This window comes from Dunckerocampus dactyliophorus, chromosome 15, assembly GCF_027744805.1.
Source record: "Dunckerocampus dactyliophorus isolate RoL2022-P2 chromosome 15, RoL_Ddac_1.1, whole genome shotgun sequence".
Taxonomy (NCBI): Eukaryota; Metazoa; Chordata; class Actinopteri; order Syngnathiformes; family Syngnathidae; genus Dunckerocampus; species Dunckerocampus dactyliophorus.
Window position 1 is genome coordinate 5,501,141 of NC_072833.1, and position 21,444 is coordinate 5,522,584.

The window sequence follows — 21,444 nt, forward strand, 5'->3', positions numbered from 1 at the left end:
TGTATTATCATCAAGAGTCCATACTCACATAACTTTTGCGAAAGCCTTGCAGCCCCAGTTGTTTGTGTCTCTTCCAAGTACTTCAAGGTGAGTCTTTTCCCCTCTCAAAGAAAGATGGAGAAATGAGAATGGTCAGCGACCTTGTGCTCAAAATAAGGTTCTGAGTTGTCTGCTTTGAGGAGGATGCAGGAGAAACTAGCAGACTGCATGCAGCAGAACTACAACTACACAATTATACAACGCAACATGTTGCATTTATTAACTTGCAATGACGTATGTGTTATTCAATCAATGTTTGTGTGATGCATACTGATTAGGTATTCTACTACTTTCATTGTGTTTACAATAATTACCCGTATGTATTGATGATGTATTTAGAAACAAAACATTGAGACATTACCTTATATTACCTTAACACTGCATGAAGTCATGAAGTCAGCCATGTCATGTCCAACATGATAGAGTGGGAAAAAAAAATGTTCTCCTCCCATTCTGTGTGGAAGTGATTAGTTCTTGGCTTCTTAAGTTTAGAAGAAATAAATTTGAGGCTAACTGGTTCACTCACTAGCTAGCAGCCGCCTTGAGTACCTGCAGCATAAGAGTTGCGCAATGTGTTGAAAACAAGGAATAATAGAAGCATAATGGTGACTATAGATGTGTTATTTCATGTCTACACGGCTCTAATAATGTTGGAAACCATATTTAGAAAGTCATAATTCATTAACATTGAATCCTATATCGCAGGAATTCATTCATCGCGGTCGGGTCTGGAACCAATCAATTGCTATAAACGAGGGATTACTGTATTATATATTTAATACAATTAAACAACAAAAACTAGAAACGTCATAAATCATTGTCTGTATTAAAATTAAATACAGCTAAAATAAAATAAAATGTTACAAACATTAATTCACTCAGGGATAAAACTCTCAATTCAATTTTAAATTTAACATGATTTTGTTTTTTAGAATTGTTACTTTAAGTATTTACAGACATATATATACACACACACATATATATATATTGTATACATATATATATATATATATATATATATAATTACTATGGCTACATGAATGCTACATATGTAAATATGTAGTCTGTCAATGTTACTATCGCACTGAGAAGATGAGCATGATGATTTGTTTGTGATGTTTGGGCTTGAATCAATATGAATCAGCAAACAAAAATCATTGTACAACTAACACATTATGAAAAATAACTATATGAAGTTATGATCAAATCTAATGATAATAATACCAAAACTAGAAAAGGTCACTTGTGTACTACAATAAATACAAATTAACAAAATAAAGTAAAATTAAAAGAAAACAATGACCCTGGAGTTTTTTTTTTCCAGTTTTTCATTTGCATATGAATATATTCCACACGTTGAGGACTCTTTTGGGAACATTCCGTTTTAAGGATAAGACCCAAGCTAATGCCTAAGCTAAGGCTTAAATGTGTAATGATGTAATGCCCCCTTAAAGGTGATGCAAGACACATGAATGCAGAACTGCACAGAACACTTCCTGTGACCATTGTTGCTACTAATGTATTTTTAATTTCCCATGAAATGACGTGTAGTCCTCAGTGACCAGTACTCCATAATTGTCTGCTTGTGTGAACATCAGTCAGCCTAACAAGAGCCAGGGAGCTTCATTCAGCATTGGACACACACACATGCACATTGTGGCTTTCCATTACGTAAGGCTCTCAATGCATTATGCCAATGTGCTGATAGTTAAACACGCGCATCCACAAAATGTCATTGAAAACAACAGTCTTGCTAATGCATGAACACAAAATCAATGCGACATACCCATGACCATTTGTCATATATAGGATTTATTTACATTTTCTATATACAGCTTTTATTTTTTCAATTTCAAAAATGTCTATACATGTTTTAGGAACCACTACATGCTCTATCACGTACTACTATTTGATTTGGTCAGTACTCTAGAGCCGTGGGAGGTATGCTTTTTCTTTAGTTTTCTGTTGGTTTTCATAAATATACATCCAGGTAAGGAGAGCAAAAACTATCGCGAGAAAATGTTACTTAGGGGTGCCTTCCAGGAGATTCTTCAAAGATGGTTTTGAAGTTCAGAGTATGTAGGTGTGTGTGTGCGTGGGTGTGTGTGTGCGTATCTGAAGGGAAAGAAGGCTCCAGCCATGGCTTTCATCACCACGGGGTTGCTTGTGTGAGCAGACTCAGATTAGATTGTTAGTTATTCTATCTATTTATTTGTTTGTAAAATAAAAAAAATAAGAAAAAAATAAGAAAATAGTCTGAAGGTGCAACTTTTTTTTTTTTTTTTTTTACACCTGTTGTATAATAAAAACAAAAAACGTTTGTGGAATAAGGCAATAAAAACAAAAGTGCCGATTTAATCAGCCCCGTCCTTCCTTGTGCAATTTTTTCATCATACTGAAAAAGTAGAGGAATTTCCCAAACAGACTGTGGGGAAAAAAACCAAGGAAGTTGAAGAGTTTTGCTGCCATATGATTGAACAATCACTATTAATGAGGTGGGGTTTGCAACTCACATAAAAAAATAACTTCAATATTTAGCGTAAAAGTCTAATTTCTTAACGTTAGGCACGATTTATTGGACTATGTGGAGAAATCATAAAAAAATAAAAAAAAATCCTAAAAGGCTAAAAACAGGCGATAGAATCTGAGCTCATTTGTCCGTCACCAGGGGAGAAACTTCCATGGAAACATCTTTATCCCTCGGGTGACGACCATAATGGATCTTGGTGTTCATATGTTTGCAAACAATTTCACCATTCTTTATGGAAAATCTTTCCCATATTGACGTACAATGTAACTCCCTTGACCAATCCTCGCGTGCCTTATTGAGTCGCTCTTTATGACTTCCCTGGAGCTAATAAATAAGACATCCCAGGGTAATAAATTCTTACTCCCAGTGCTTGGTTTATTTGGATGCTGATGAAGCTCTCCGGACGTAAAGGAGGGGGAATCCTCTCAGCCTGCAGATGTTGTCAAGAACAAGTCTTATCCCACAGGGGCAAGGTGAAAGCGGTGGAAAAAAAAGGGAAAGGGGAAAGGAGCTGAGGAGGTCATGTTCGTCAAGGTTGACCAGGAGAGAAGGCTCAGTTATGTACGCCATGCGCTCTGCCCTTTCTGCCGCCTCGCGTTGACTTGACAAAACTGCCAAAAAAAGGTCATATCTTTGCAGAGAATAAAGCCAGAACACCCCCAGGCGATCGCAAGCAAACGCTCTGCGTCGCATCTGAGGGTGCTTTTCCGTGGGATTTGCAAAATTTGATGATGACCAAAGCAAATACAAATAAAAAAAAGGGTTTCACGTCAATATGTTCAGTGCTACGTCCTCTCAGTTATTATCGCTCAAAGATCCTTTGGCCAAACCTGGAGGGAAAAAGAATCACCAGGAGGAAGATGAAGAAGAGTCATCATCTCTTGTAGTGGTTGGGGGCGTCGGCGAAGGCGAACTTCAACCTGTAGGCCTCGGCCAGGAGCACGCTAACTTCTTCATTGCCCCAGTGCATTGTGGGAAGGTTCTGGAGAAGAATCATCAGGCCCTATTGCAGGAAAGAGTGAGAAATACAGTCAAAATATGGTCAATTGTAGAGATGGGCATAATTACCAGCGGAAGCCCTGTTGAGGCAGTCTCAACTAGTAGAACTACAAGCTGGGTTAAAGTGAGCTACAGTCGTCCCTCGTTTATCGCGGTTAATTGGTTCCACACTTGACCACGATAAATTAATTTCCACAATATAGGATTCAATTTTAATAAATGGAATGCTTTCGTAGTTAGAGCTTAGAAAACCAATTTATGACTTTCTAAATACAGTTTTTAACATTATTAGAGAACTGCAGACATGAAATAACACACCTATAGTCACCATTACACTCTTATTATTATTATTCATTGTTTACATCACATTGCGCAACTCTTATGTTGCAGGGACTCGACACTGCCGCCTGGCGAGCTAACCAGTTAGTCTTGATTTGATTTTATTTGTTCTAAATTTAAGAAGACAAAAACTTACCACTTCCACACAAAACGGGACAACTTTTTTCACCCTGTGATGTCGGACATGCTATAGCTGACTTCATACAGTGTTAAGGTAATGTAATATAAGGTAATGTCTCGATGTTTTGTGTCATAACTGCCACCGAGTGACCAGAATATTACATATCACTTGTATTTCAATAGGTTTTGACTAATAGCAGGCAATAGTCTACCATGAAACAGTGATCATTTATTTAATTAATTCATTTCTGAAAAAACTGTGATATAGCAAGGGCGCGATAATCGAACCGTGATATTGAGAGGGATGACTGTACATCCATAAAAACCTCCACTATGGGCTTTAATCCCAGTTTTCCATCTGCTCTAAACAGAAATGCAGAACATTCAGATGTATTTTTTGAAAATGCATCCAGCAAGCAGCTTTAGCGAAAAAAGCTCTTTGACTCCTGCCTGAGAATATTCACAGGCAGCCTTTTCTAAACAAAAGAGGAGGTGTGTGCCATCACCTGTTGTCTGCTTATAACAATGTGGTAACACACAGTATATCCTCCAAACATTGTCTTATTCCATGGGAAGTGGCCACTAACGAGCTGTTTTGCCACCAAGCAGACGAACAACCGATTGTTATGCAGGACAGTTGTCAGCAACCACACCCTGCAACAACCCTTTTGTGACCACCCTCAGTGGACACACCCACCAGAAACATAAACAGAGAGGCTCCACACTTAAAAAAATAAAACTTAAGCCATTTGGATGAACGGTGAAATGTTTTCAACAGACAAGAACAGTCCAATCGCTTCTATTCAACATTTGCGGAAAAAGAAAAGTGACGTAATCTTTCCTCAGAGTAGCGACGCTCATTCTTCCGCCACACGGGCGTACCTAGTTCTCAATTTCTTTTTGGACAGTATTAATAATTTATGGGGGTGTGTCGTGACCACAGAAGTCATCAAATGAGGACCGCCTGTATTCAGTTGATTCTAGCACATACAAGTGCCGGTGTGTGACACAGATGTTCTGAACTCAGTCAATATGCTATAATAAGTTAATAAGTGCAGTGGGAGAGAAAGAAGATAGAAGATAAAGATCTAGAAGGGAGGGGAAGACAAAAAAAAGGAATAGTGTCAAGTACAATTTGGTTGCTCTCCCACAAAAGGTGGACATCAGTGTGTAAGTAAGAACAGTAAGAACACACAACAGCAACACACACACATTCAATCTCCAAGACTAATGCCTCCCTCTCAAAGGGGAATGAGACTGGTTAGTGCAACAGACTGTGTGTGTGCGCCTGCAATGGATCAGTGCCCTGAGAGTTTTCATTATCAAGCCCCAAAATCATCGCCATGACAACACATTCAACGACCAATCACGGCGCTAATAATCACATCAGACGACAAATCATGTTGGCGTCATCTGACTCCTTACTGCTTCATGAAAGGATGCCGCTATATAACCCAGATTACAACTATAATGATCTATTTCACTTTATTACGCCTTCTTTCCGACGCGGCGAACGTCAACCTGTAAGCGACAGGAAAGCACTTTGTGTTATCGTCGTGTCCTACATATTAAAATGAAGGTGTTCCATTATTATTTCCCCTTCCTTGCTTGTTTTTAATGAGCCGCTGAGACAACCCTAATGACTTTCCAGCTAAAATCATTTGTATTCTGAATGACGCTGTTAAAAAAAAAAAAAAAAAAAAAAAAAAAAAAGCCCAAGTTTTCTTCCACTAATTAAGTTGCCATTCAGTTTTTACCCATCAGGCACTTGCTGTGTTTCACCTCTAGCATCTTGAATAACTTTAAAAAGGTGAACATAGTTGAAGAAAGTTTGAGAACAACACGCGTCAGGAGATAATTAAGTAAACATTAATGCCGAATCAGAGGCTTTTTAAAGTGAATGTCATTTTTAATGAACAGACAAAAGCAGAGCAGTGCAATGACAAACTCATTACACAGATTGAATATCTGTAAACAAAACACTGATGGCTTGGCTGGTTCTATGTGTTGTTGACATAGCACCGATTGTGCTTAGATGTTGGAACATCTACTGTTTTGAGAGGAAACCTTTAAAGATGTCCTGACTTTTTTAGCATTTTGCCAATATTTGATAAGCCTTGAACTGGACAACTGAGAAAGCCTCCACACACAGCCATTATTGTCTAAATAGCTGGTCTTGCCTACACTCAAGCTTTGTGGTGGTAGTGTCATGGCCTGTTGCTGCATGAGTGCTGCGGTTCATTGAGGGGAAACATGAGTTCTAAATGCACTGGGGCATTCTGAAAAGAAAGGACGTCGGAAATTCTACTGTATCAGATGAAAGTGTAGGCGTACGTCTCAAACTGAGAACAACAAATCAAAAGCAACCAGAGGCGATCATCCTTCAGACTAGATTTGACACCTTTGCGAGCACACCGCTATGCTATACAGTCATCCCTCACTACTTCGGCGTTCGAACATTGTGCCCTCACTCTATCCCGATTTGTCATTAATTCCAAAATTAATGATTGCTGTTTTGTGGTTGATTATGACCAATTATTATTCAAAAATACTGAAAGTCTTACGTAGTATTCTGGTGACAAGGCGTCAGTACATTGATGAGACATTAGCTTACATGACATAACCTTAACTTGCATGATAGAGTCAGCCACGGAAGCAGAGTGATAGAAAAAAAGTTCTCCCCCCATTCCATGTGGAAGTGGTAACTTTTGGCTTCTTATTTTGTCCTTCTTCCCCACTCAGGGGCTGTCCACATGGAAACGTCAAAGGCCAAAACGGCAAAGTGTTTTATCGTTTCAGCCTTTCACATGGAAACAGCATTCTGGGTGCCCTGAAACAGTATATACTGTATATATTTTTTAATGGCCTGTGTGGGAAAATCTCTAAACACCGGCTTGTCGTTTCCATGTAGACAAGCAATCCGCTGCTTTCTGAAAACAATGACGTCACCGCCTCTCCGCCGTGGCGTGACAAACCGACAAAATATCTGCATATTTCGACTGGCATGATTCAGTCGATATTCTCCTGAGATTTTTTGTCTTATACTCCAAAATGACTCACAGAAGCAATTACACTCTGTCGTCAGTCTACACCACCTCCCTTGGGAAGTGGAAGACGACAGACTTTATGCGCATGTGTTCTTTCTTCTATAGTTTTGGTGTCACGTGGTCCTGTCTGCGCGTCTGCTCACAGCGCCACAGGTCGGTGTACCTTATGTATTACATCGTTTTCACTCAGTGATACGTTCCCGTCTGGATGCAACTATTTAGTAATGTGACACAGTGTGGATGCAAATTTTTTTCAACCTGCCAAAAGACAATAAATCTCAGGAATGTTGTGCGTGTGGACAGGGCCTCAGTTTCAAACACTCTTTTAAGTTTGGTAGAACTAGGCTAACCGTTTAGCGCGGTAAGTGGCTAATGCTTAAAACAATGGCCGTCCTGTGACCCTGCGGAAATCCCGTAGCCTGTGCATAACAGTTGAGCAATATGCTGCCAACAAAGATACAGTAGTTATAGTGAGGATGGATGATACTCACGTCGATGCCATGCAATCTACCAACATTATGTTTGAGATACTACAACAAGGAACTTGCCCAGTGCTAACGAAAGTTATTATGTCTTATTATCGCTCATCATGTCTACTATATCAGGTAAAATGAGTGTAAAGGTGACTATAGGGATGTTATTTACTGTCTATAGGGCTCTAACAATGTTACAAAACATTTTTAGAAGGTCATAAACAGGTTTTCTAAAGTCTAACGACGAAAATATTCAATTTATAAACATTAAATCCTACTTCAAATTCAGTTATGGCAGTCTGGAACCAATTAACTGCGATAAACGAGGGACGACTGTAGTATGAATAAAAATGATAAACATTGTTATGAATCAATAGCTGATCTTCCTTACTGCTACGTTGACTACATATACAACATTTTTGTTGCTTTTTGAAGGCATGTTTTATACTTGAGAGGTCATGAGTTCAAGGTTACAAACACAGAAGCTCGAACTGAAGAACTGAAGAAGACAGGAATTATTTTGCTACGTCCTTATTTTGTTTCTTTGATGTCTTCTATTGCATGCTAAAAAGCACATTTCCGGTATTTTAATTCAACTTCTGTTCAACCGGTTAAACTGAAATAGAAAAATACATAACGGTTGCTTGTTTTTCAAGAAGAAAACTTGAAAGAAATCTTGACGTTAAAGGGGTTGACCTTCCGCACAACTCCTCTGAAGTGTTTTCTCTGGGAGCGTTTGAGGAGAGGAAAAAGAAAGCGGAAGAACGAGAGAAAGGCGCCTGATCAGAATTCAGCTGGCCCCTCTCTCATCTGTATTCACCGGAGCGTTACTATCGGCTCTCTCGGCTTTCATCGCTCACACGCAGACATGCGCTCCGACAAATTCCACGGACCGCATGCGAGCGGCAAGTGGGGATTTATGCTTATGCTCTCGTCACATGAGTACAATCGACTGCAATGGCAAATAACATTTACAGTTAGAGAAGGAATCTGGTGAAGCACAGTTAATTGACATAAAAGCTGCTGCAAAAATATCTGTATACATACTGTAAGTGAATGCATGTGTTTGGTTATTCTGTGCATTCCCCTAGTGGTCCTTTGTGCCTGAGGACAGACAGCATGTATTGCCTCTCAGTATTGAACTACCCCAAGGCTCTTTAGTGCTTGGGTGGAGTCACCCTTCCCCAGTCAATATTATGATGGGCAGACGGGACACTTTCTGAATTCACCAAGACTTGAAAAGGTCCTTTCTTGGCTCCATGCCCCAAAGTTTCATCAAAATTGGTCCAGTGGTTCTTGCATAATTCTGCTCACAAACGTCCTCCTTATAGCAGCAGGTGGAAAGAAGTGTAGCATGTGTTGCCAAATCTTCATGAATCTACAAGAGGCACTAATTGCTACAGGAGCAGGACCAACCGCTGTGTAATCAAGTGCTGCTTTGTGCGTTACGGATGCACGGTAACACAGTGAGCGCACAAGCGTGTACTCGGCCATGGTCGTCTCTGCAGCAGTGACTGAAGACCTTCATTAAGGGCATATTTCAGTGTGCTAACCATCTGCCGGCTATCGCTGCTTGTGAGGCTAACGACTTTAATATGGTTTAATTGCATACGTCTCGCTGTCGGGAGGGGGGACCGCTCCGATCTACACAGGTGGCATAGCACCCCGCTGGGAGGCTGAGAGTGTCTCAGTGTGCTCTTTTACAGGGGGGAACAGCAACAACATGTTTGTTATTGGTGCTGAAGGAAAAGCACAAGGGAGGATTTCAGCATTTCAGTAGCAAGGCACTCTTGCAAAAAACAGTCGTCAATCCTAACATAAAGAACTGCATTAGATTATGTTAAGATACGTTTGGAGTCTAAAATGGCATTTTGAGAGTTTACCAGTGAGACATTTATGAAAGGAACAAAGAATGTCAGTTTCTGTGCAGCATTGCCATTTTAGGCTACAGCGGAACCTTGGTTAGCATCATTAATATGGTCCAGAAGGTCAGACAAAACCCAAAACATACGCTAACCGAATCAATTTTTCCCATAACAAATTAATCTGTTCCAGCCACCCAAAAATGGTAACAAAAATGCTTATAATACAGACCAAATATAGTTACAGTATATATACACATTAGTTCATAGAGACTGACTTGATTTACAGTTGTAAAGTTTAATTATAATGTTGTTGTGCAAATAGTTACGAGAATTCTAGTAAATGCTACAAGTTTTTTTTTAGTGTATGTTATTAATCATGTAACCCGTGTGGGTGCTTGCTCATATTTAAGAATAAATATTCCTTTATCCTGCAGAACCAGCACGTGGATCTACCATTACTCTGTACAGTAAGTTGTACAAAATTAGCTCTACATTCCCTTTGCTTGGCAAGCCTTAAAGTGCTTAATGGCTATTGATATTGAGGGGAGTTGGGTGCTTAAGCTTTTACTCCAAGATGGAAAAACAGCACCGTTAAACAAAAAGCGCCCACTGAAATGTATTTGCTTTTAGCCGTGAATGGGACGGGACCTCATTGTTTATGCACGTGTGGTAATTAGTCGACAACCTGCTAATGAGGACAGACAGCTGAGATATATATGTGTGTGTATATATATATATATATACACAAAACAAATGAATGACTACAGATGAGCACCATGTATCCCAATCTTAGCTTTATACTTTAACCACTAATATTTTGACGTGAATGCTTTTTGAAACTAGAAACGCATGGTTGTAGACTGCCATAACATAGCCCATAAGACAACTGTTTAGAACACTAGACTTAATTGCAGAATAAAAAACACATCACAAAAAACTATGATTTTTTTTTAGGAGGTAAACGAAGTGAGGATATGAGCGCTTTAAGTCTTCCAAGGTGCGTTGCTGTCTTTCTCGTGGTGTCACCTAACAGCAGTAGCAAATCTCCAGAGAAATTCATGGTGGATAGATGACAGGTGCGCCATGCAAAATAATGAAAGAAAAAAAAACAAAGACACAGTTTTGATGCCCTATTTCTTCATGCATCAGTCCACCTCTGACCTCCTGCAGCGAACACATCTACATGAAAACACACACACACACACATTCCAGGTAGCTGTCGGTGGTAATGGTGTTTTGTGGCATCCTGAGGTGTAATGGGCATAGACACGGCTCTGTCAGGGCCATTAGCTTTCTGTAGTTCGTATAATTACACTAAATGGGCCCTCTGGTAAACAAGCGGCGCTAAAAGAGGAGTCAGACACCACACGTACGCAGAAGTGGACACAGAATGGCTCGGCCAAGTCGGGGGAAAAAGCAGGCAGATAAAAGGTAAACTAAACACCGTCATTCCGATAGCTAATAATGAGGCAATTGTCTGCTCATTTAACAGATAGATGTTTTAATTACATTGTGCGTTTGTGCTGACTTTAAAAATAAAATTGCCCTATTTTTCCAAATAATGGGCCTAACTGCAGAGAGGACCAGGTAAGGTGTTTATGAGTGAAGAGGTTTTTATTTGGTATTTCTTCATCATTATTATTATTATTATAGTACAAATGTATTATATTTATTTCAATGTTATTTCCCTGCTGTGAGATTAATAAAGTACTACTACTACTTATATAGCCTACTTCAGAACAACTTTTTTTAATACAGTAAAACACACACATTTTTATAAAAATGGCATTTATTGCAAAAGAACCCTAATAAATATCAGCTTCCAACCAGCACTGTAACTAATAGAAAAATGCCAAATGTATTAAATATTCATAAGAAATTTAAATAATAAAAAAAATGTATGAAAGGTTCTTTTGTAAGAAAGTCCAGAATGCCATTTTGTTGCATTTGACTTTTCCGTAATGGGATTGCAGTTTTTGAATGGTCCTGGGGTGCTGTGTGGTGTAGCAGAGGGCTGACTTCATTTGGCTCAGCATCTCCTGCAGGAATGACCGTATGCATGATTGATGGGCTACAACTATGAACTCATTGTATATATAATAATAGTAAAATAATAGTAATAGTAGTATCGTAATAGTGTGCTGAAAACATCCATCCATCCATTTTCTATGTCGCTTATCCTCACTAGGGCACGCTGGAGCCTATCCCAGCTGACTTCGAGTGACAGGCGAGGTACACCCTGAACTGGTCGCCAGCCAATCGCACATATAGACAAACAACCATTCACACTCACATTCATACCTATGGATCTATGGCATGTTTTTGGAATGTGGGCGGAAATCGGAGTACCCGGAGAAAACCCACGCATGCACAGGGAGAATATGCAAACTCCCCACAGATATGCCCAACGGAGATTCGAAACCAGATCTTCCCGATCTCCTGACTGCGTGGCCAACATGCTAACCACTCGGCCACCGTGCAGCCTTGTGCTGAAAACAAATAAATTTAAAAAAAAAGAAAAATAGACGGGCCGTTAGATTCCAAACATTGAATAAACTTCGATAAGCTGGTGTTGCTGTGCACATATGGCCATGTTGTTTATATCTTTTATTTAGCTCACTTACTGACCATCCATACCGTATGCTGAATACAATAAACATCATAAACCACAATGAGAAAATGTTGGTGGACTAGGGTGGCTAGAATTCACAGTAAACAAACTTCACTACGATGTGCTGCGTATTTAGATAAAATTAGCTAAGACAAAATGTGAATGTCACTGTACAGTTCAGTCATGTCAATTCTGACCTGTAGTAGCGAGCTAGTGAGCGATTTTAAAATACAACGTACAACTAACAGGCTAATGTGGTGGCTATCTAATCATTGTTTAATCATTTATCAAATGCAGTAGATTGCAGTGAAGTTAGATATCGGTGTTTGCCAGCGAGTTAGTGACAACCAACAAATCAAAACATATGATTAGCAAATGATTGAATATCTAATAAAACATGAGTGACGATACTGTGAAAATCAATAATTATGCTTAATTACTTACTTTTATATACTGTACTTCTTTTGGCCTCCGCCCTGCCGCTGGAATGTGGTATCCGTGTAGACTCTGCCTACCCGTTCATTTCAAGTCTGGCCTCTGGCCACACTTGGTTTCTAGGTCTGTACAGCCCTTAGCACTTACCCGTTACCCCTTGTTTTAAGGAGAATTGGGACACCACTTGATTCTCGTGAATGCGCAAAACCTAGGAGTAAGGGGTAAAATAAGGGGTAAGGGGTAGAACTGGTATTTCGCCTTAATAAAAGGTAAGGTGTTTATAAGAGAGGAGTTTATCATTAATAAACTATATACTGTATAAAGCCTATAGCATAGTATTGACATAAAATACTGAATGTATAATTTAAAATACGTTTTAGAATTAGTTATTACATTTATTTGTAAAAATTTATTTTAAAATAATTATATAACATAACGTAATAACGTTATAATTACTCTCATAAAAAAGCTTACATTTATTAAACATATGTAATATACACATAAAATACTGCAACTTAATAAAAAACAAGGCATGTTCTCTTCTTGCTCTCTTTTTAAAATCCACATTAAACATCAGCTGTACAGACGCCACGTCTGCTGCACACACCAAAGTCATATTAAAAGGTTGTTGTCCTTAAAGAGTGTTTAATTGAGTTGAGGTGTTTATTTGTCCAAGCAGATGATGCAAATGGCAATAAATTATGGAGGTCACCACTTGAGGAAATACGTTATACCCTTGTTTGTTCGTACTATGGAGTGCGGGAGCAATCTTAGTAAATGAATGAGTAAATTAGAACAACAATTTAGACTAATAAATAGCGCTTCTCCCTGTGCCATTAGTAAACCTATTTGAATGTCCTTTGCTATGACGTGAAAAAGCTGCAAACAGGAAGGGGCCATGGGGGACATAAAATCTCAAAGTCCCTCTTCGAGGCAAGCAAATGCCACCCCGCAATTCCTCAGAAGCAGCTAATTAAAACCTGTTCTTTGTATCTTGTTGACTCCATCTTCACACAAAAACCCCATGAAGTAGCAGTTGCCAGGCAACAAGTAGACACTCCACGGCGTCACTGCTCCTGGACAATTCGTTAACATGGCACCTTAACCCACTGTGAGGCTGCAATATCATTTGCCATTTCAAGATTGAACAACCAGGGGACCGTATTAAGGATCTTGGAACTTCTTGTAGATCGTATTTTAGCATTAAAGTAAACTACAGCTGCAACAATTAATCAATTAATCGATAATTAACAGATTATTTAATTAATCAACAACTATTTTGGTATTCGATTATTTATTTATTTCTTTTTTTAAACATATCTATCCTGTGATTTCAGTCCCTCAAACGTTATTTTTTTTCAATTTCCTTATTCATCCGCGAAAGCAGACATAATATCTTTGTGTTTTAGGCAAAAAGGGATATTCACACACATCAGCTAAGACTCTGGAAACATTGATCGTCATTTTTCGTCTTTTCTGATATGTTGCGGACCAAACCACTAACTGTGTTTGATTCGTATTGATTTGGTCCATCTAGGGCCTAGCCGATTACTCGATTAATCTGAACAACAAGCTTCTGGTTAATCGACTAAGAAAATAATCATTAGTTGCACCCCTAAAGTAAATCACCAACTGAGTGGTTTTAGCAATACAGTCGCCCCTCGTTTATGGTGGTTAATTGGTTTCAGACTCAGCTGTGATAAGTGAATTTCCGCAAAGTAGGATTCAGTATTGATAAATAGAATATTTTCCTATTTATGGCATGGAAAACCGGTTTACAATCTTCTAAATAATTTTTTAAACATTTTTAGATCTCACTAGACATGAAATAACGCCCATATAGTCAACTTTACATTTGTATTACCCAATATCGTAGATACAATCAGAGAAAACAAGACATATTAGACATAAATGAGAGAACATAGTCACACGTACAGCGTACTTCCTGCAGTGACTATTGTCTCATCAATGTATTGGAATGGCGGCTTTAAATGGCTTTACACTTTTATTACCCAATATAGTAGACATAAGAGTAAATAGGTCATTTAGGAAGTAAATAAAACTCCTGCTCGTTGTGTCACAGTACATGTGTTCCCTAGGGGACCTTAGTGGCGGTCAGACGGACATGCAGAGGACAGAAGTGACGTCGGAGGTTCAGAGTTGCGTTTTAGTTTGTCATGTATGGCCCCAACAGTAGCCCATGTTGTTATTATGATTATTATATTATTATTATTATTGTGCCTGTTGTGAGGTCATTTAAACTTGCAATAAATGCCTGGCGATCACATCTGGCAACTGTCTCACCCAACACCGACACCCTAGTGGCCAATGTAGAAAACTACAGTCACAAAATCAGAATGCTTCTTCTGCCTTGTATTTGTATTTTAGTTCATTTTGCCATTTTTATGCATGAAAATGTTTAATTTACACCAAGAATAAGTACAATATGCGTTTTTTAAACTAATAGGCTGTATTCAACCACAAAACAGCAATCATTTATTCATTACTTTGTCGAAAAAACACGATGTAGCAAGGGATGACTGTAAGTATGCAAATCTAATATAATAATGTATCCTCCATAATAATATGTTCTCTTTTGCCTTGTTTTAATTAAAAGGTTATGTGAACTTGAACATGTTCAACCTGACAAGCCAAAAAAAAAAAAAAAGCACATTTAACAACTTAACTCCCCATGGAAAGTTCAAAAAGATCCTCGTCCTGCCAGTCAAGAGTTCATGATCCCTGACAAAACCTCTAGAGTAGAAGGTCTTCGGTTATCAAGTGTATACGAGAGCGCTTTAAATTAGGAGGAAGAAGGAAACTGAATATTCATTTCCGAATTCAAGACCTTGTCCGCTTTTCAAATCTATCCTTCCTCAATCTGCAAAGACTTCTAGCAGTATTACAGCTTAACGTGTAGAATCTCTCAGCACGTCGTGATTACTATGTGTACCATGTGCCAAGCGCTTCACAAATGCATACATAAAATGGTATAATATGTGCACGGGGACAGAACGGAATTATTTATGAGCATGTTAAGGTTTTCCTGTCTGAGTGCATGCTGTTCAAAGACGAGCATACATGTGTGTGCGTGTGCACTAACTAGCATGCATCCCGAGTCTTCGGTTAGCAAAAGCATGCTCGCTGATGCAGAACGTTGGGAAGGCAGATTGCTTAGGGAGTACCTCTCCGCCTCCTGCTTTTTTCCATTTAGCGGCTTAACCAGTCCAAGCCCACAAACAGGAGAGGAGATCCACGCTTGCTCTCCGCACAATGTCTGATAATGTGCAAATTGGCCTTTTATTTTCTTCCTGACTTTTAATTAAAAGCATCAAAATGTATTCATCATTAGCACAGGAACGGATCCACAACTTCAAGTGTTGTGAGTTAAAAAAGGGCTGAACTACAGTATATTTGGATTTAACGGTGAATGCTGTTATTATGTTGCTGTTCACCAAGATGAACAAAATCAATATGCTATTAATGTTCCACTGTGCTCAATGGGTGCTTCATGTCTAGCTAGTGAGGCTTGATGTATTAGGGATGGCCTTTAAAAGAATTCCTGGGACTGTTAAGTAATTTCTGACACTTTTTTTTTTGTTGAAGTTGGCAAAAAAAAAGACTAAAATTTGGGCTCCAAGCAAAAAGTTTACTCCAACTTTGCCTGCCAAGGTAACCTCATCCTGTTCACTTTCACTGGTATAAAATGTATATTAAATGTATGTTGTAATATTTAAGCCTAGTTTAAACAGGTGTGAGGTATGTTTAAATTTTGCGGGGCTGCATGCCAGTGCACCAAGGAAAATCTGAAATGTTCAAATTTTACGGCACACGTGATGACCGCAACCTATGCCTAAACAATGCGGGCGGTGCGTATCAAACGTCTCATTTACATGAATGGTTTAACTTTTCCACCACCTCTTGGAGCAAGTCAGAGGGAATTCTCAAGTAATTTCTGTAGCCTCTTGGTTCTTTATTGTGAATTTCTGTTAATAAGTTATCCCAATGCCCAAAGCGATGCCCATGCCGTGCCTTCTTTTTGTCATTTATGCCTCCTTCCTGCTCTTTCTGCATTCTCTTTCTGCAGCTGCAAGATAATATATACTTACCTTTCTTTTGGGCAATGAAGGCTTCTTCTCTGAAGTTCAACATCTTATAGGTCCCTTGCAAATAAAGGCATTAATGAAGCTAGGAATCAAATAATGCCACGACTGCTTCACGGATGCAGGAAGTGGTCATGACAATGGATACCCATACAGGAATAATACATGTCCTGCATACTATGTTGTGGACTACACGTAAACAGTACTTCATTTAGGTGTAAATAAGTCATGCGGGAGGGTGCCAACGTGCACCATTTCCGGTCACACATTGCACCAACAGTGCATAAACTAGTCTTCAATCTTTTCAGGCGTACCATTTAAATGACACGCCACGGCGAATTGCGGGACATGTGGAGGCAAAATGCGTGCAAGCGCAAACACCGTTTTGCCATTTTTTTTGTACAAAACGTTCTTGCTGTCATCCTTTTCACTCCATTTTGATTGCTATGGCAGCCCATTTAGGCAGAAAATGAATTGGCAAATAAAGGGGAATCCATTCTACATCCAGTATCTCAAGATGTCACAACTCATGTACAATGCTCATGTTATATTTGATCAAATTTCACATGACAAGAAGATGATAGAGTGATCAATCATGCCCGATTTGCACATAGACAGTATCCAAATACAAACTTGAGATAAGATCTGCTAATCTGTCTACAGCAAAGACACTAAAGAGGAAGGAATTAGCACTGGAAATGCTGTGACACAATTAGAATAAGGAAGGAAGAAAAAGAGACATGACAGAAGTGGGCTGCGTTTGTGGCGTTTGAGCTGATAAGAGCTGCTCACTGCTCAACTGGCCCTTAAGAACCTGCCAGGCCCACGTCTGAACTCTCAGACGCAGTGGATCAGGGGCAGAAATCTCTTGGAATTAAACCATAAAGCTGTGGGGGGGAACTGTTAACTGTTAACTGTTCCCAACCGACACTAATCTCTGCCAAAAACACTTCAAAAGTGTATTCTTTGCACTGTATTCCTCCCCTGCATGTATTTCTTGCATAAGTGGACACAGACACACACACAGACACACACACACACACCTGTGTTCCATTACGTGCAAACAACAGACATGAAGATGCTAACAAATGGGCAGTGAGAACTCATTTGCAGTATATTGTGAAATGCCACCATGACATTTGGCTGAATGTGTGCGTGTGTGCGTTGTGGAAACGGGGAGTTTAGGGGATGTACGCCTGTGAGGGGATTTCAAGCAAAGGCAAAATTACCATAATGACCCGCATGTAAGACAACATTGAATAGACAGTAAGACGTCCCCTCTTTTTCATGGCCTGTTTTTGGAGAAAAAAAAAAAAACAAAACATATTCAGTCGTCCCTAGTCGCTTCATGCTTCAACGTTCAAGGCTACACTCTATCACGTTAGATCACCTTTCCTCGCCGTTTGGCGGTTGACTGTGGCCTATCAAAAAGTCCTAAACAGGTTCTCTATGCCCTAACTATGAAAATTTCCCATTTATTAATATTGAATCCTACTTTGCAGCAATTCACTTATCACGGTTAGGTCTGGAACCAATTAACCACAATAAACGAGGGATGGCTGTAATAGTATATAAGTGTGTAGTAGGTATATCAAATGAAAGAACCCGTAGGCTAGTTGTGTGTGCGTGTGAGTCTATATTAGGTTTTATTTTCTCTTATTATGTCTACTGTATTAGGTAATATGAGTTAAAAGGTGACTACAGGGGTGTTGTTTTATGTCTAGAGTGCTCTAATAATGTTAAAACCCATATTTACAAAGTCGGAAACAGTGTTTTCTATGCTCTAACTCCAAAAATATTACGTTTATAAATATGGAATCCTCCTTCGCAGACAAGGGACAAGTATGTGTGCGTGCACGTGTTATTTAATCACATTTTCAATGTTACTGAAAATGGTTCTACTCGCTCAGATTTCCCAAAAATGTACTTTTTGAGTGGCATTGCCAGGGCAATCTACCACACATAGGACAGAGTGACAGCAATTCAGATGTATTTTCTGTATTGTAAATAAATGCATAACTCTTTAGACTCTGAAAGTAAGTTGGTCAATCTGGTTGTAACTTTTTGGGAAAATACAGGGTATGTATATGATATTTGGAGATCTGTGTGCACTTTCCGACAGATGGTGCATTTGAGCGTTCTCTCAATAGTGGAAAAAGTATGTTTTATTCCTATTTGAGCGCACAATGCAGCAGGACGTCACTTAAAAGCCTTCAACGACCGCAGAGTTCAATATGAAATGGAATCGAACAAAAAAGTCAGAACCTGAGCGAGACAAACTGAGGTTTTGACAGCTGCTATCTCGTCGACAAACTCCTGACAGCTTCGGATGTCATCATAGAATCAAGTGCTCGACAGAAAATCCAAGATGTCCTTGGGAAATAAAAACTAAAGCCGTTTCCTGACATACTGATGCCATTTATAAACATACCACTGCAGAAAAGATGACAAAGAAATTATTTAATTTATGAGAAATACTCATTCCCAAAGTATACTAATCTCCAGCTCCCTTTTCCTCCCCTCTCATTCACACCCTGATGCTCAACTCACCGTGCAACTCTTACTTGCCTCTTACTTCTCATGTCTATGAAGATGGATACTTTGCCCTTGGTGCACCACTTGGTAGTCTGAATGGGACTCAAGCTAGTAGCGACAACTATGCGGGATATATATGGGTTGTCTGTGCTCAGATGTGTTGGTTGGCTGTGTTCTCCATGCTGAATTTGGAAGAAATGCTGATATTCCCACGTATTCCAATATGCAAGCTCCTAAAAGCGGTTGCATATACATATATACAGTATATTATGATAACATTGCCCTCCGCCTTTCGGCTTTACCCTGTCAGGGATAGCCACAGCGAGTCAATCGCATGAATAGTTTTCACTTAGTTTTTACGCCGGATGCGCTTCCTGACACAACCCTGGCTTGGAATCGAACCCATGCCCTCAGAAGCAAGTATCAATGTACCACCAGGCATATAATAAGATATAATTATATGGTTAGAGTGTAATGTACGCTTGACAAGAAAAATAACTGTCAAAACTAAAGAGGGAGATGCCCCATTTTGGGGGCAGATGTTCAGATATTCATATGACAAAAACAGATATAAAAACAAGCAAAATGGTGACCTGTATTACTCTTGAGTTTCTACGGTGTATCTGTACAGGATAACAATACTAGTAGCATTACAGTATAGTATATCCATACATACCACTGAATGCAAGTAACCAGAATTTGGATGCTTCGTATAATTAACTGCAATTAATCACAGATAAAAATAAGGCTGTTTTTTTTTGTTGTTGTTTTTTTAAAGATCAAGGTATTCAACTGGTCTCATTCTAGGACCCACATTTTTTTCATGGTTAGTATGCGGTGACCCACCTTTATAGGCGGTAAAAGCATTCTAATTTATTTTTTATTAGAAAATGGCCTTCAAAACACACGCATGTCATCTTTTTAAACTAAAATAATGCTCCCTTTGTGCAAAATGTATTACAGAGCACAATATTAAAAAGGACAGAAAAATATATACTATAATGGTAAATTAATATTTGTATATATTAAAACAAAAAAATCCTAAATATATTCCAAATATCTGTATTTCAAAAAATACAAAAATAGACTTCAAACTATTAGACAATTAGATGAAATATTTTTAATGTAACTTTTGACTTGTGGTCTGTGACCCACCAGTTGAGAAACACTGCTTTAGATGCTCACTGAGCTGAAGTATCCCGTCAGACACCATGATGGTGACTTTTGAGGCATATTTTTCCTGAAAATTGCCGGTCCACTGAAATGTAATGTGTTTTTGTGGGAGCAGCCAGTGTTTGTATGAGCTGACGTGCGGCTGCTGTAAAAGAGTCATGTTTCCTGGTGAGCAGGCCAGCAAAGTCACCTTCTGGCAGATGTCTAGCGCCATCCACTAATGCACTCTGAACCTTACAGTTAATGACCATGGAGGTAATGGCGAGAGGGATGTGAACCATGAACAGGTCCACAATTACAGTCTGGTAGATTCCTTGTGCTCTATATTCCTGTGTATAATGTTTTTACCTGAAAGTCTCGCTCCTCTAGAATCTCTTTCCTCCACCTCACCAGGAAGGCTGCACAAACATACAGATGGAAATGGGAGAAACCCTCTGGTTCAGCCTAGAGGGAAAGAAATGATAAAAGTTGAGCGCATGTGATGCTTTCCCATCCATAGGGCACAGTGAGAAGTGTGTAAGTAAATCATGTCAGCGCTTTACCTTTGCCTCACATTTCATTTTTACACCATTAGAGTGGAAAAGATTTGGTGCCAGAATCCAGATATTTGCATATGCAGAACTGAGTGATACAATTCCTCTTTTCTTTGCACGCCTTCTTATTTCAACCCCTCGTTACGTTTGGTAGCCCACTTTTCTTTTATGAGCGCAGGGAATTAGAGTAGGAGAGAGACAAAGGATGAGATGTTCCTTGTTCTTATTCATTTTCCTCCAGAGCCCTATCACATGGAGGATAATTACTTGGGTCTTTGAATGCGAGTCACTTAGAAGCGTGTGGCCCCTTTAAGGCTGTCACCCAATATTCAAAGTGTAAATGTGTTGAACTAATTCTGGCATGCTTGTCAGGGAGGTTTAGCTACCCATATGCTTTTTTTTTATATTGCTTAAAATTCAAGTGTGCCATTGTGCTCATGCATGAGCCTCTCTTTACGCACTACTACATGAGAAACGCACATTAAGCGCAAAAATTAATGAATGAATATTGTGCAAGCATGCTCTGTGTGTGCTTTGGTAGAAAATAGAGCGCTACACAAATGCTTTTGTCTTGAATTTACTCTCACCCAGCAGAGTGAATGTTGGGAGTAAAATAAAAAAAAAAAAGGTGTGTTTGCGAAC

General features: G+C 39.1%; 1 protein-coding gene across 3 annotated transcripts in view; it reads right to left on the reverse strand.

The window, feature by feature from the left end:
• Window positions 1–2,923: 2,923 nt before the first annotated feature.
• Window positions 2,924–21,444, reverse strand: part of tbc1d22a (TBC1 domain family, member 22a) — a 108,560-nt gene continuing 90,039 nt past the window's right edge. For all 3 annotated transcript variants that reach the window (XM_054800082.1, XM_054800080.1, XM_054800081.1), the window contains 2 exons: window positions 20,618–20,713; window positions 2,924–3,572 (listed from right to left, as the gene is read on the reverse strand). In XM_054800082.1, coding sequence (XP_054656057.1) covers window positions 3,444–3,572; window positions 20,618–20,713 — 225 coding nt within the window. In that variant the 3' untranslated portion in view covers window positions 2,924–3,443. The remainder of the gene's footprint in view (window positions 3,573–20,617; window positions 20,714–21,444) is intronic.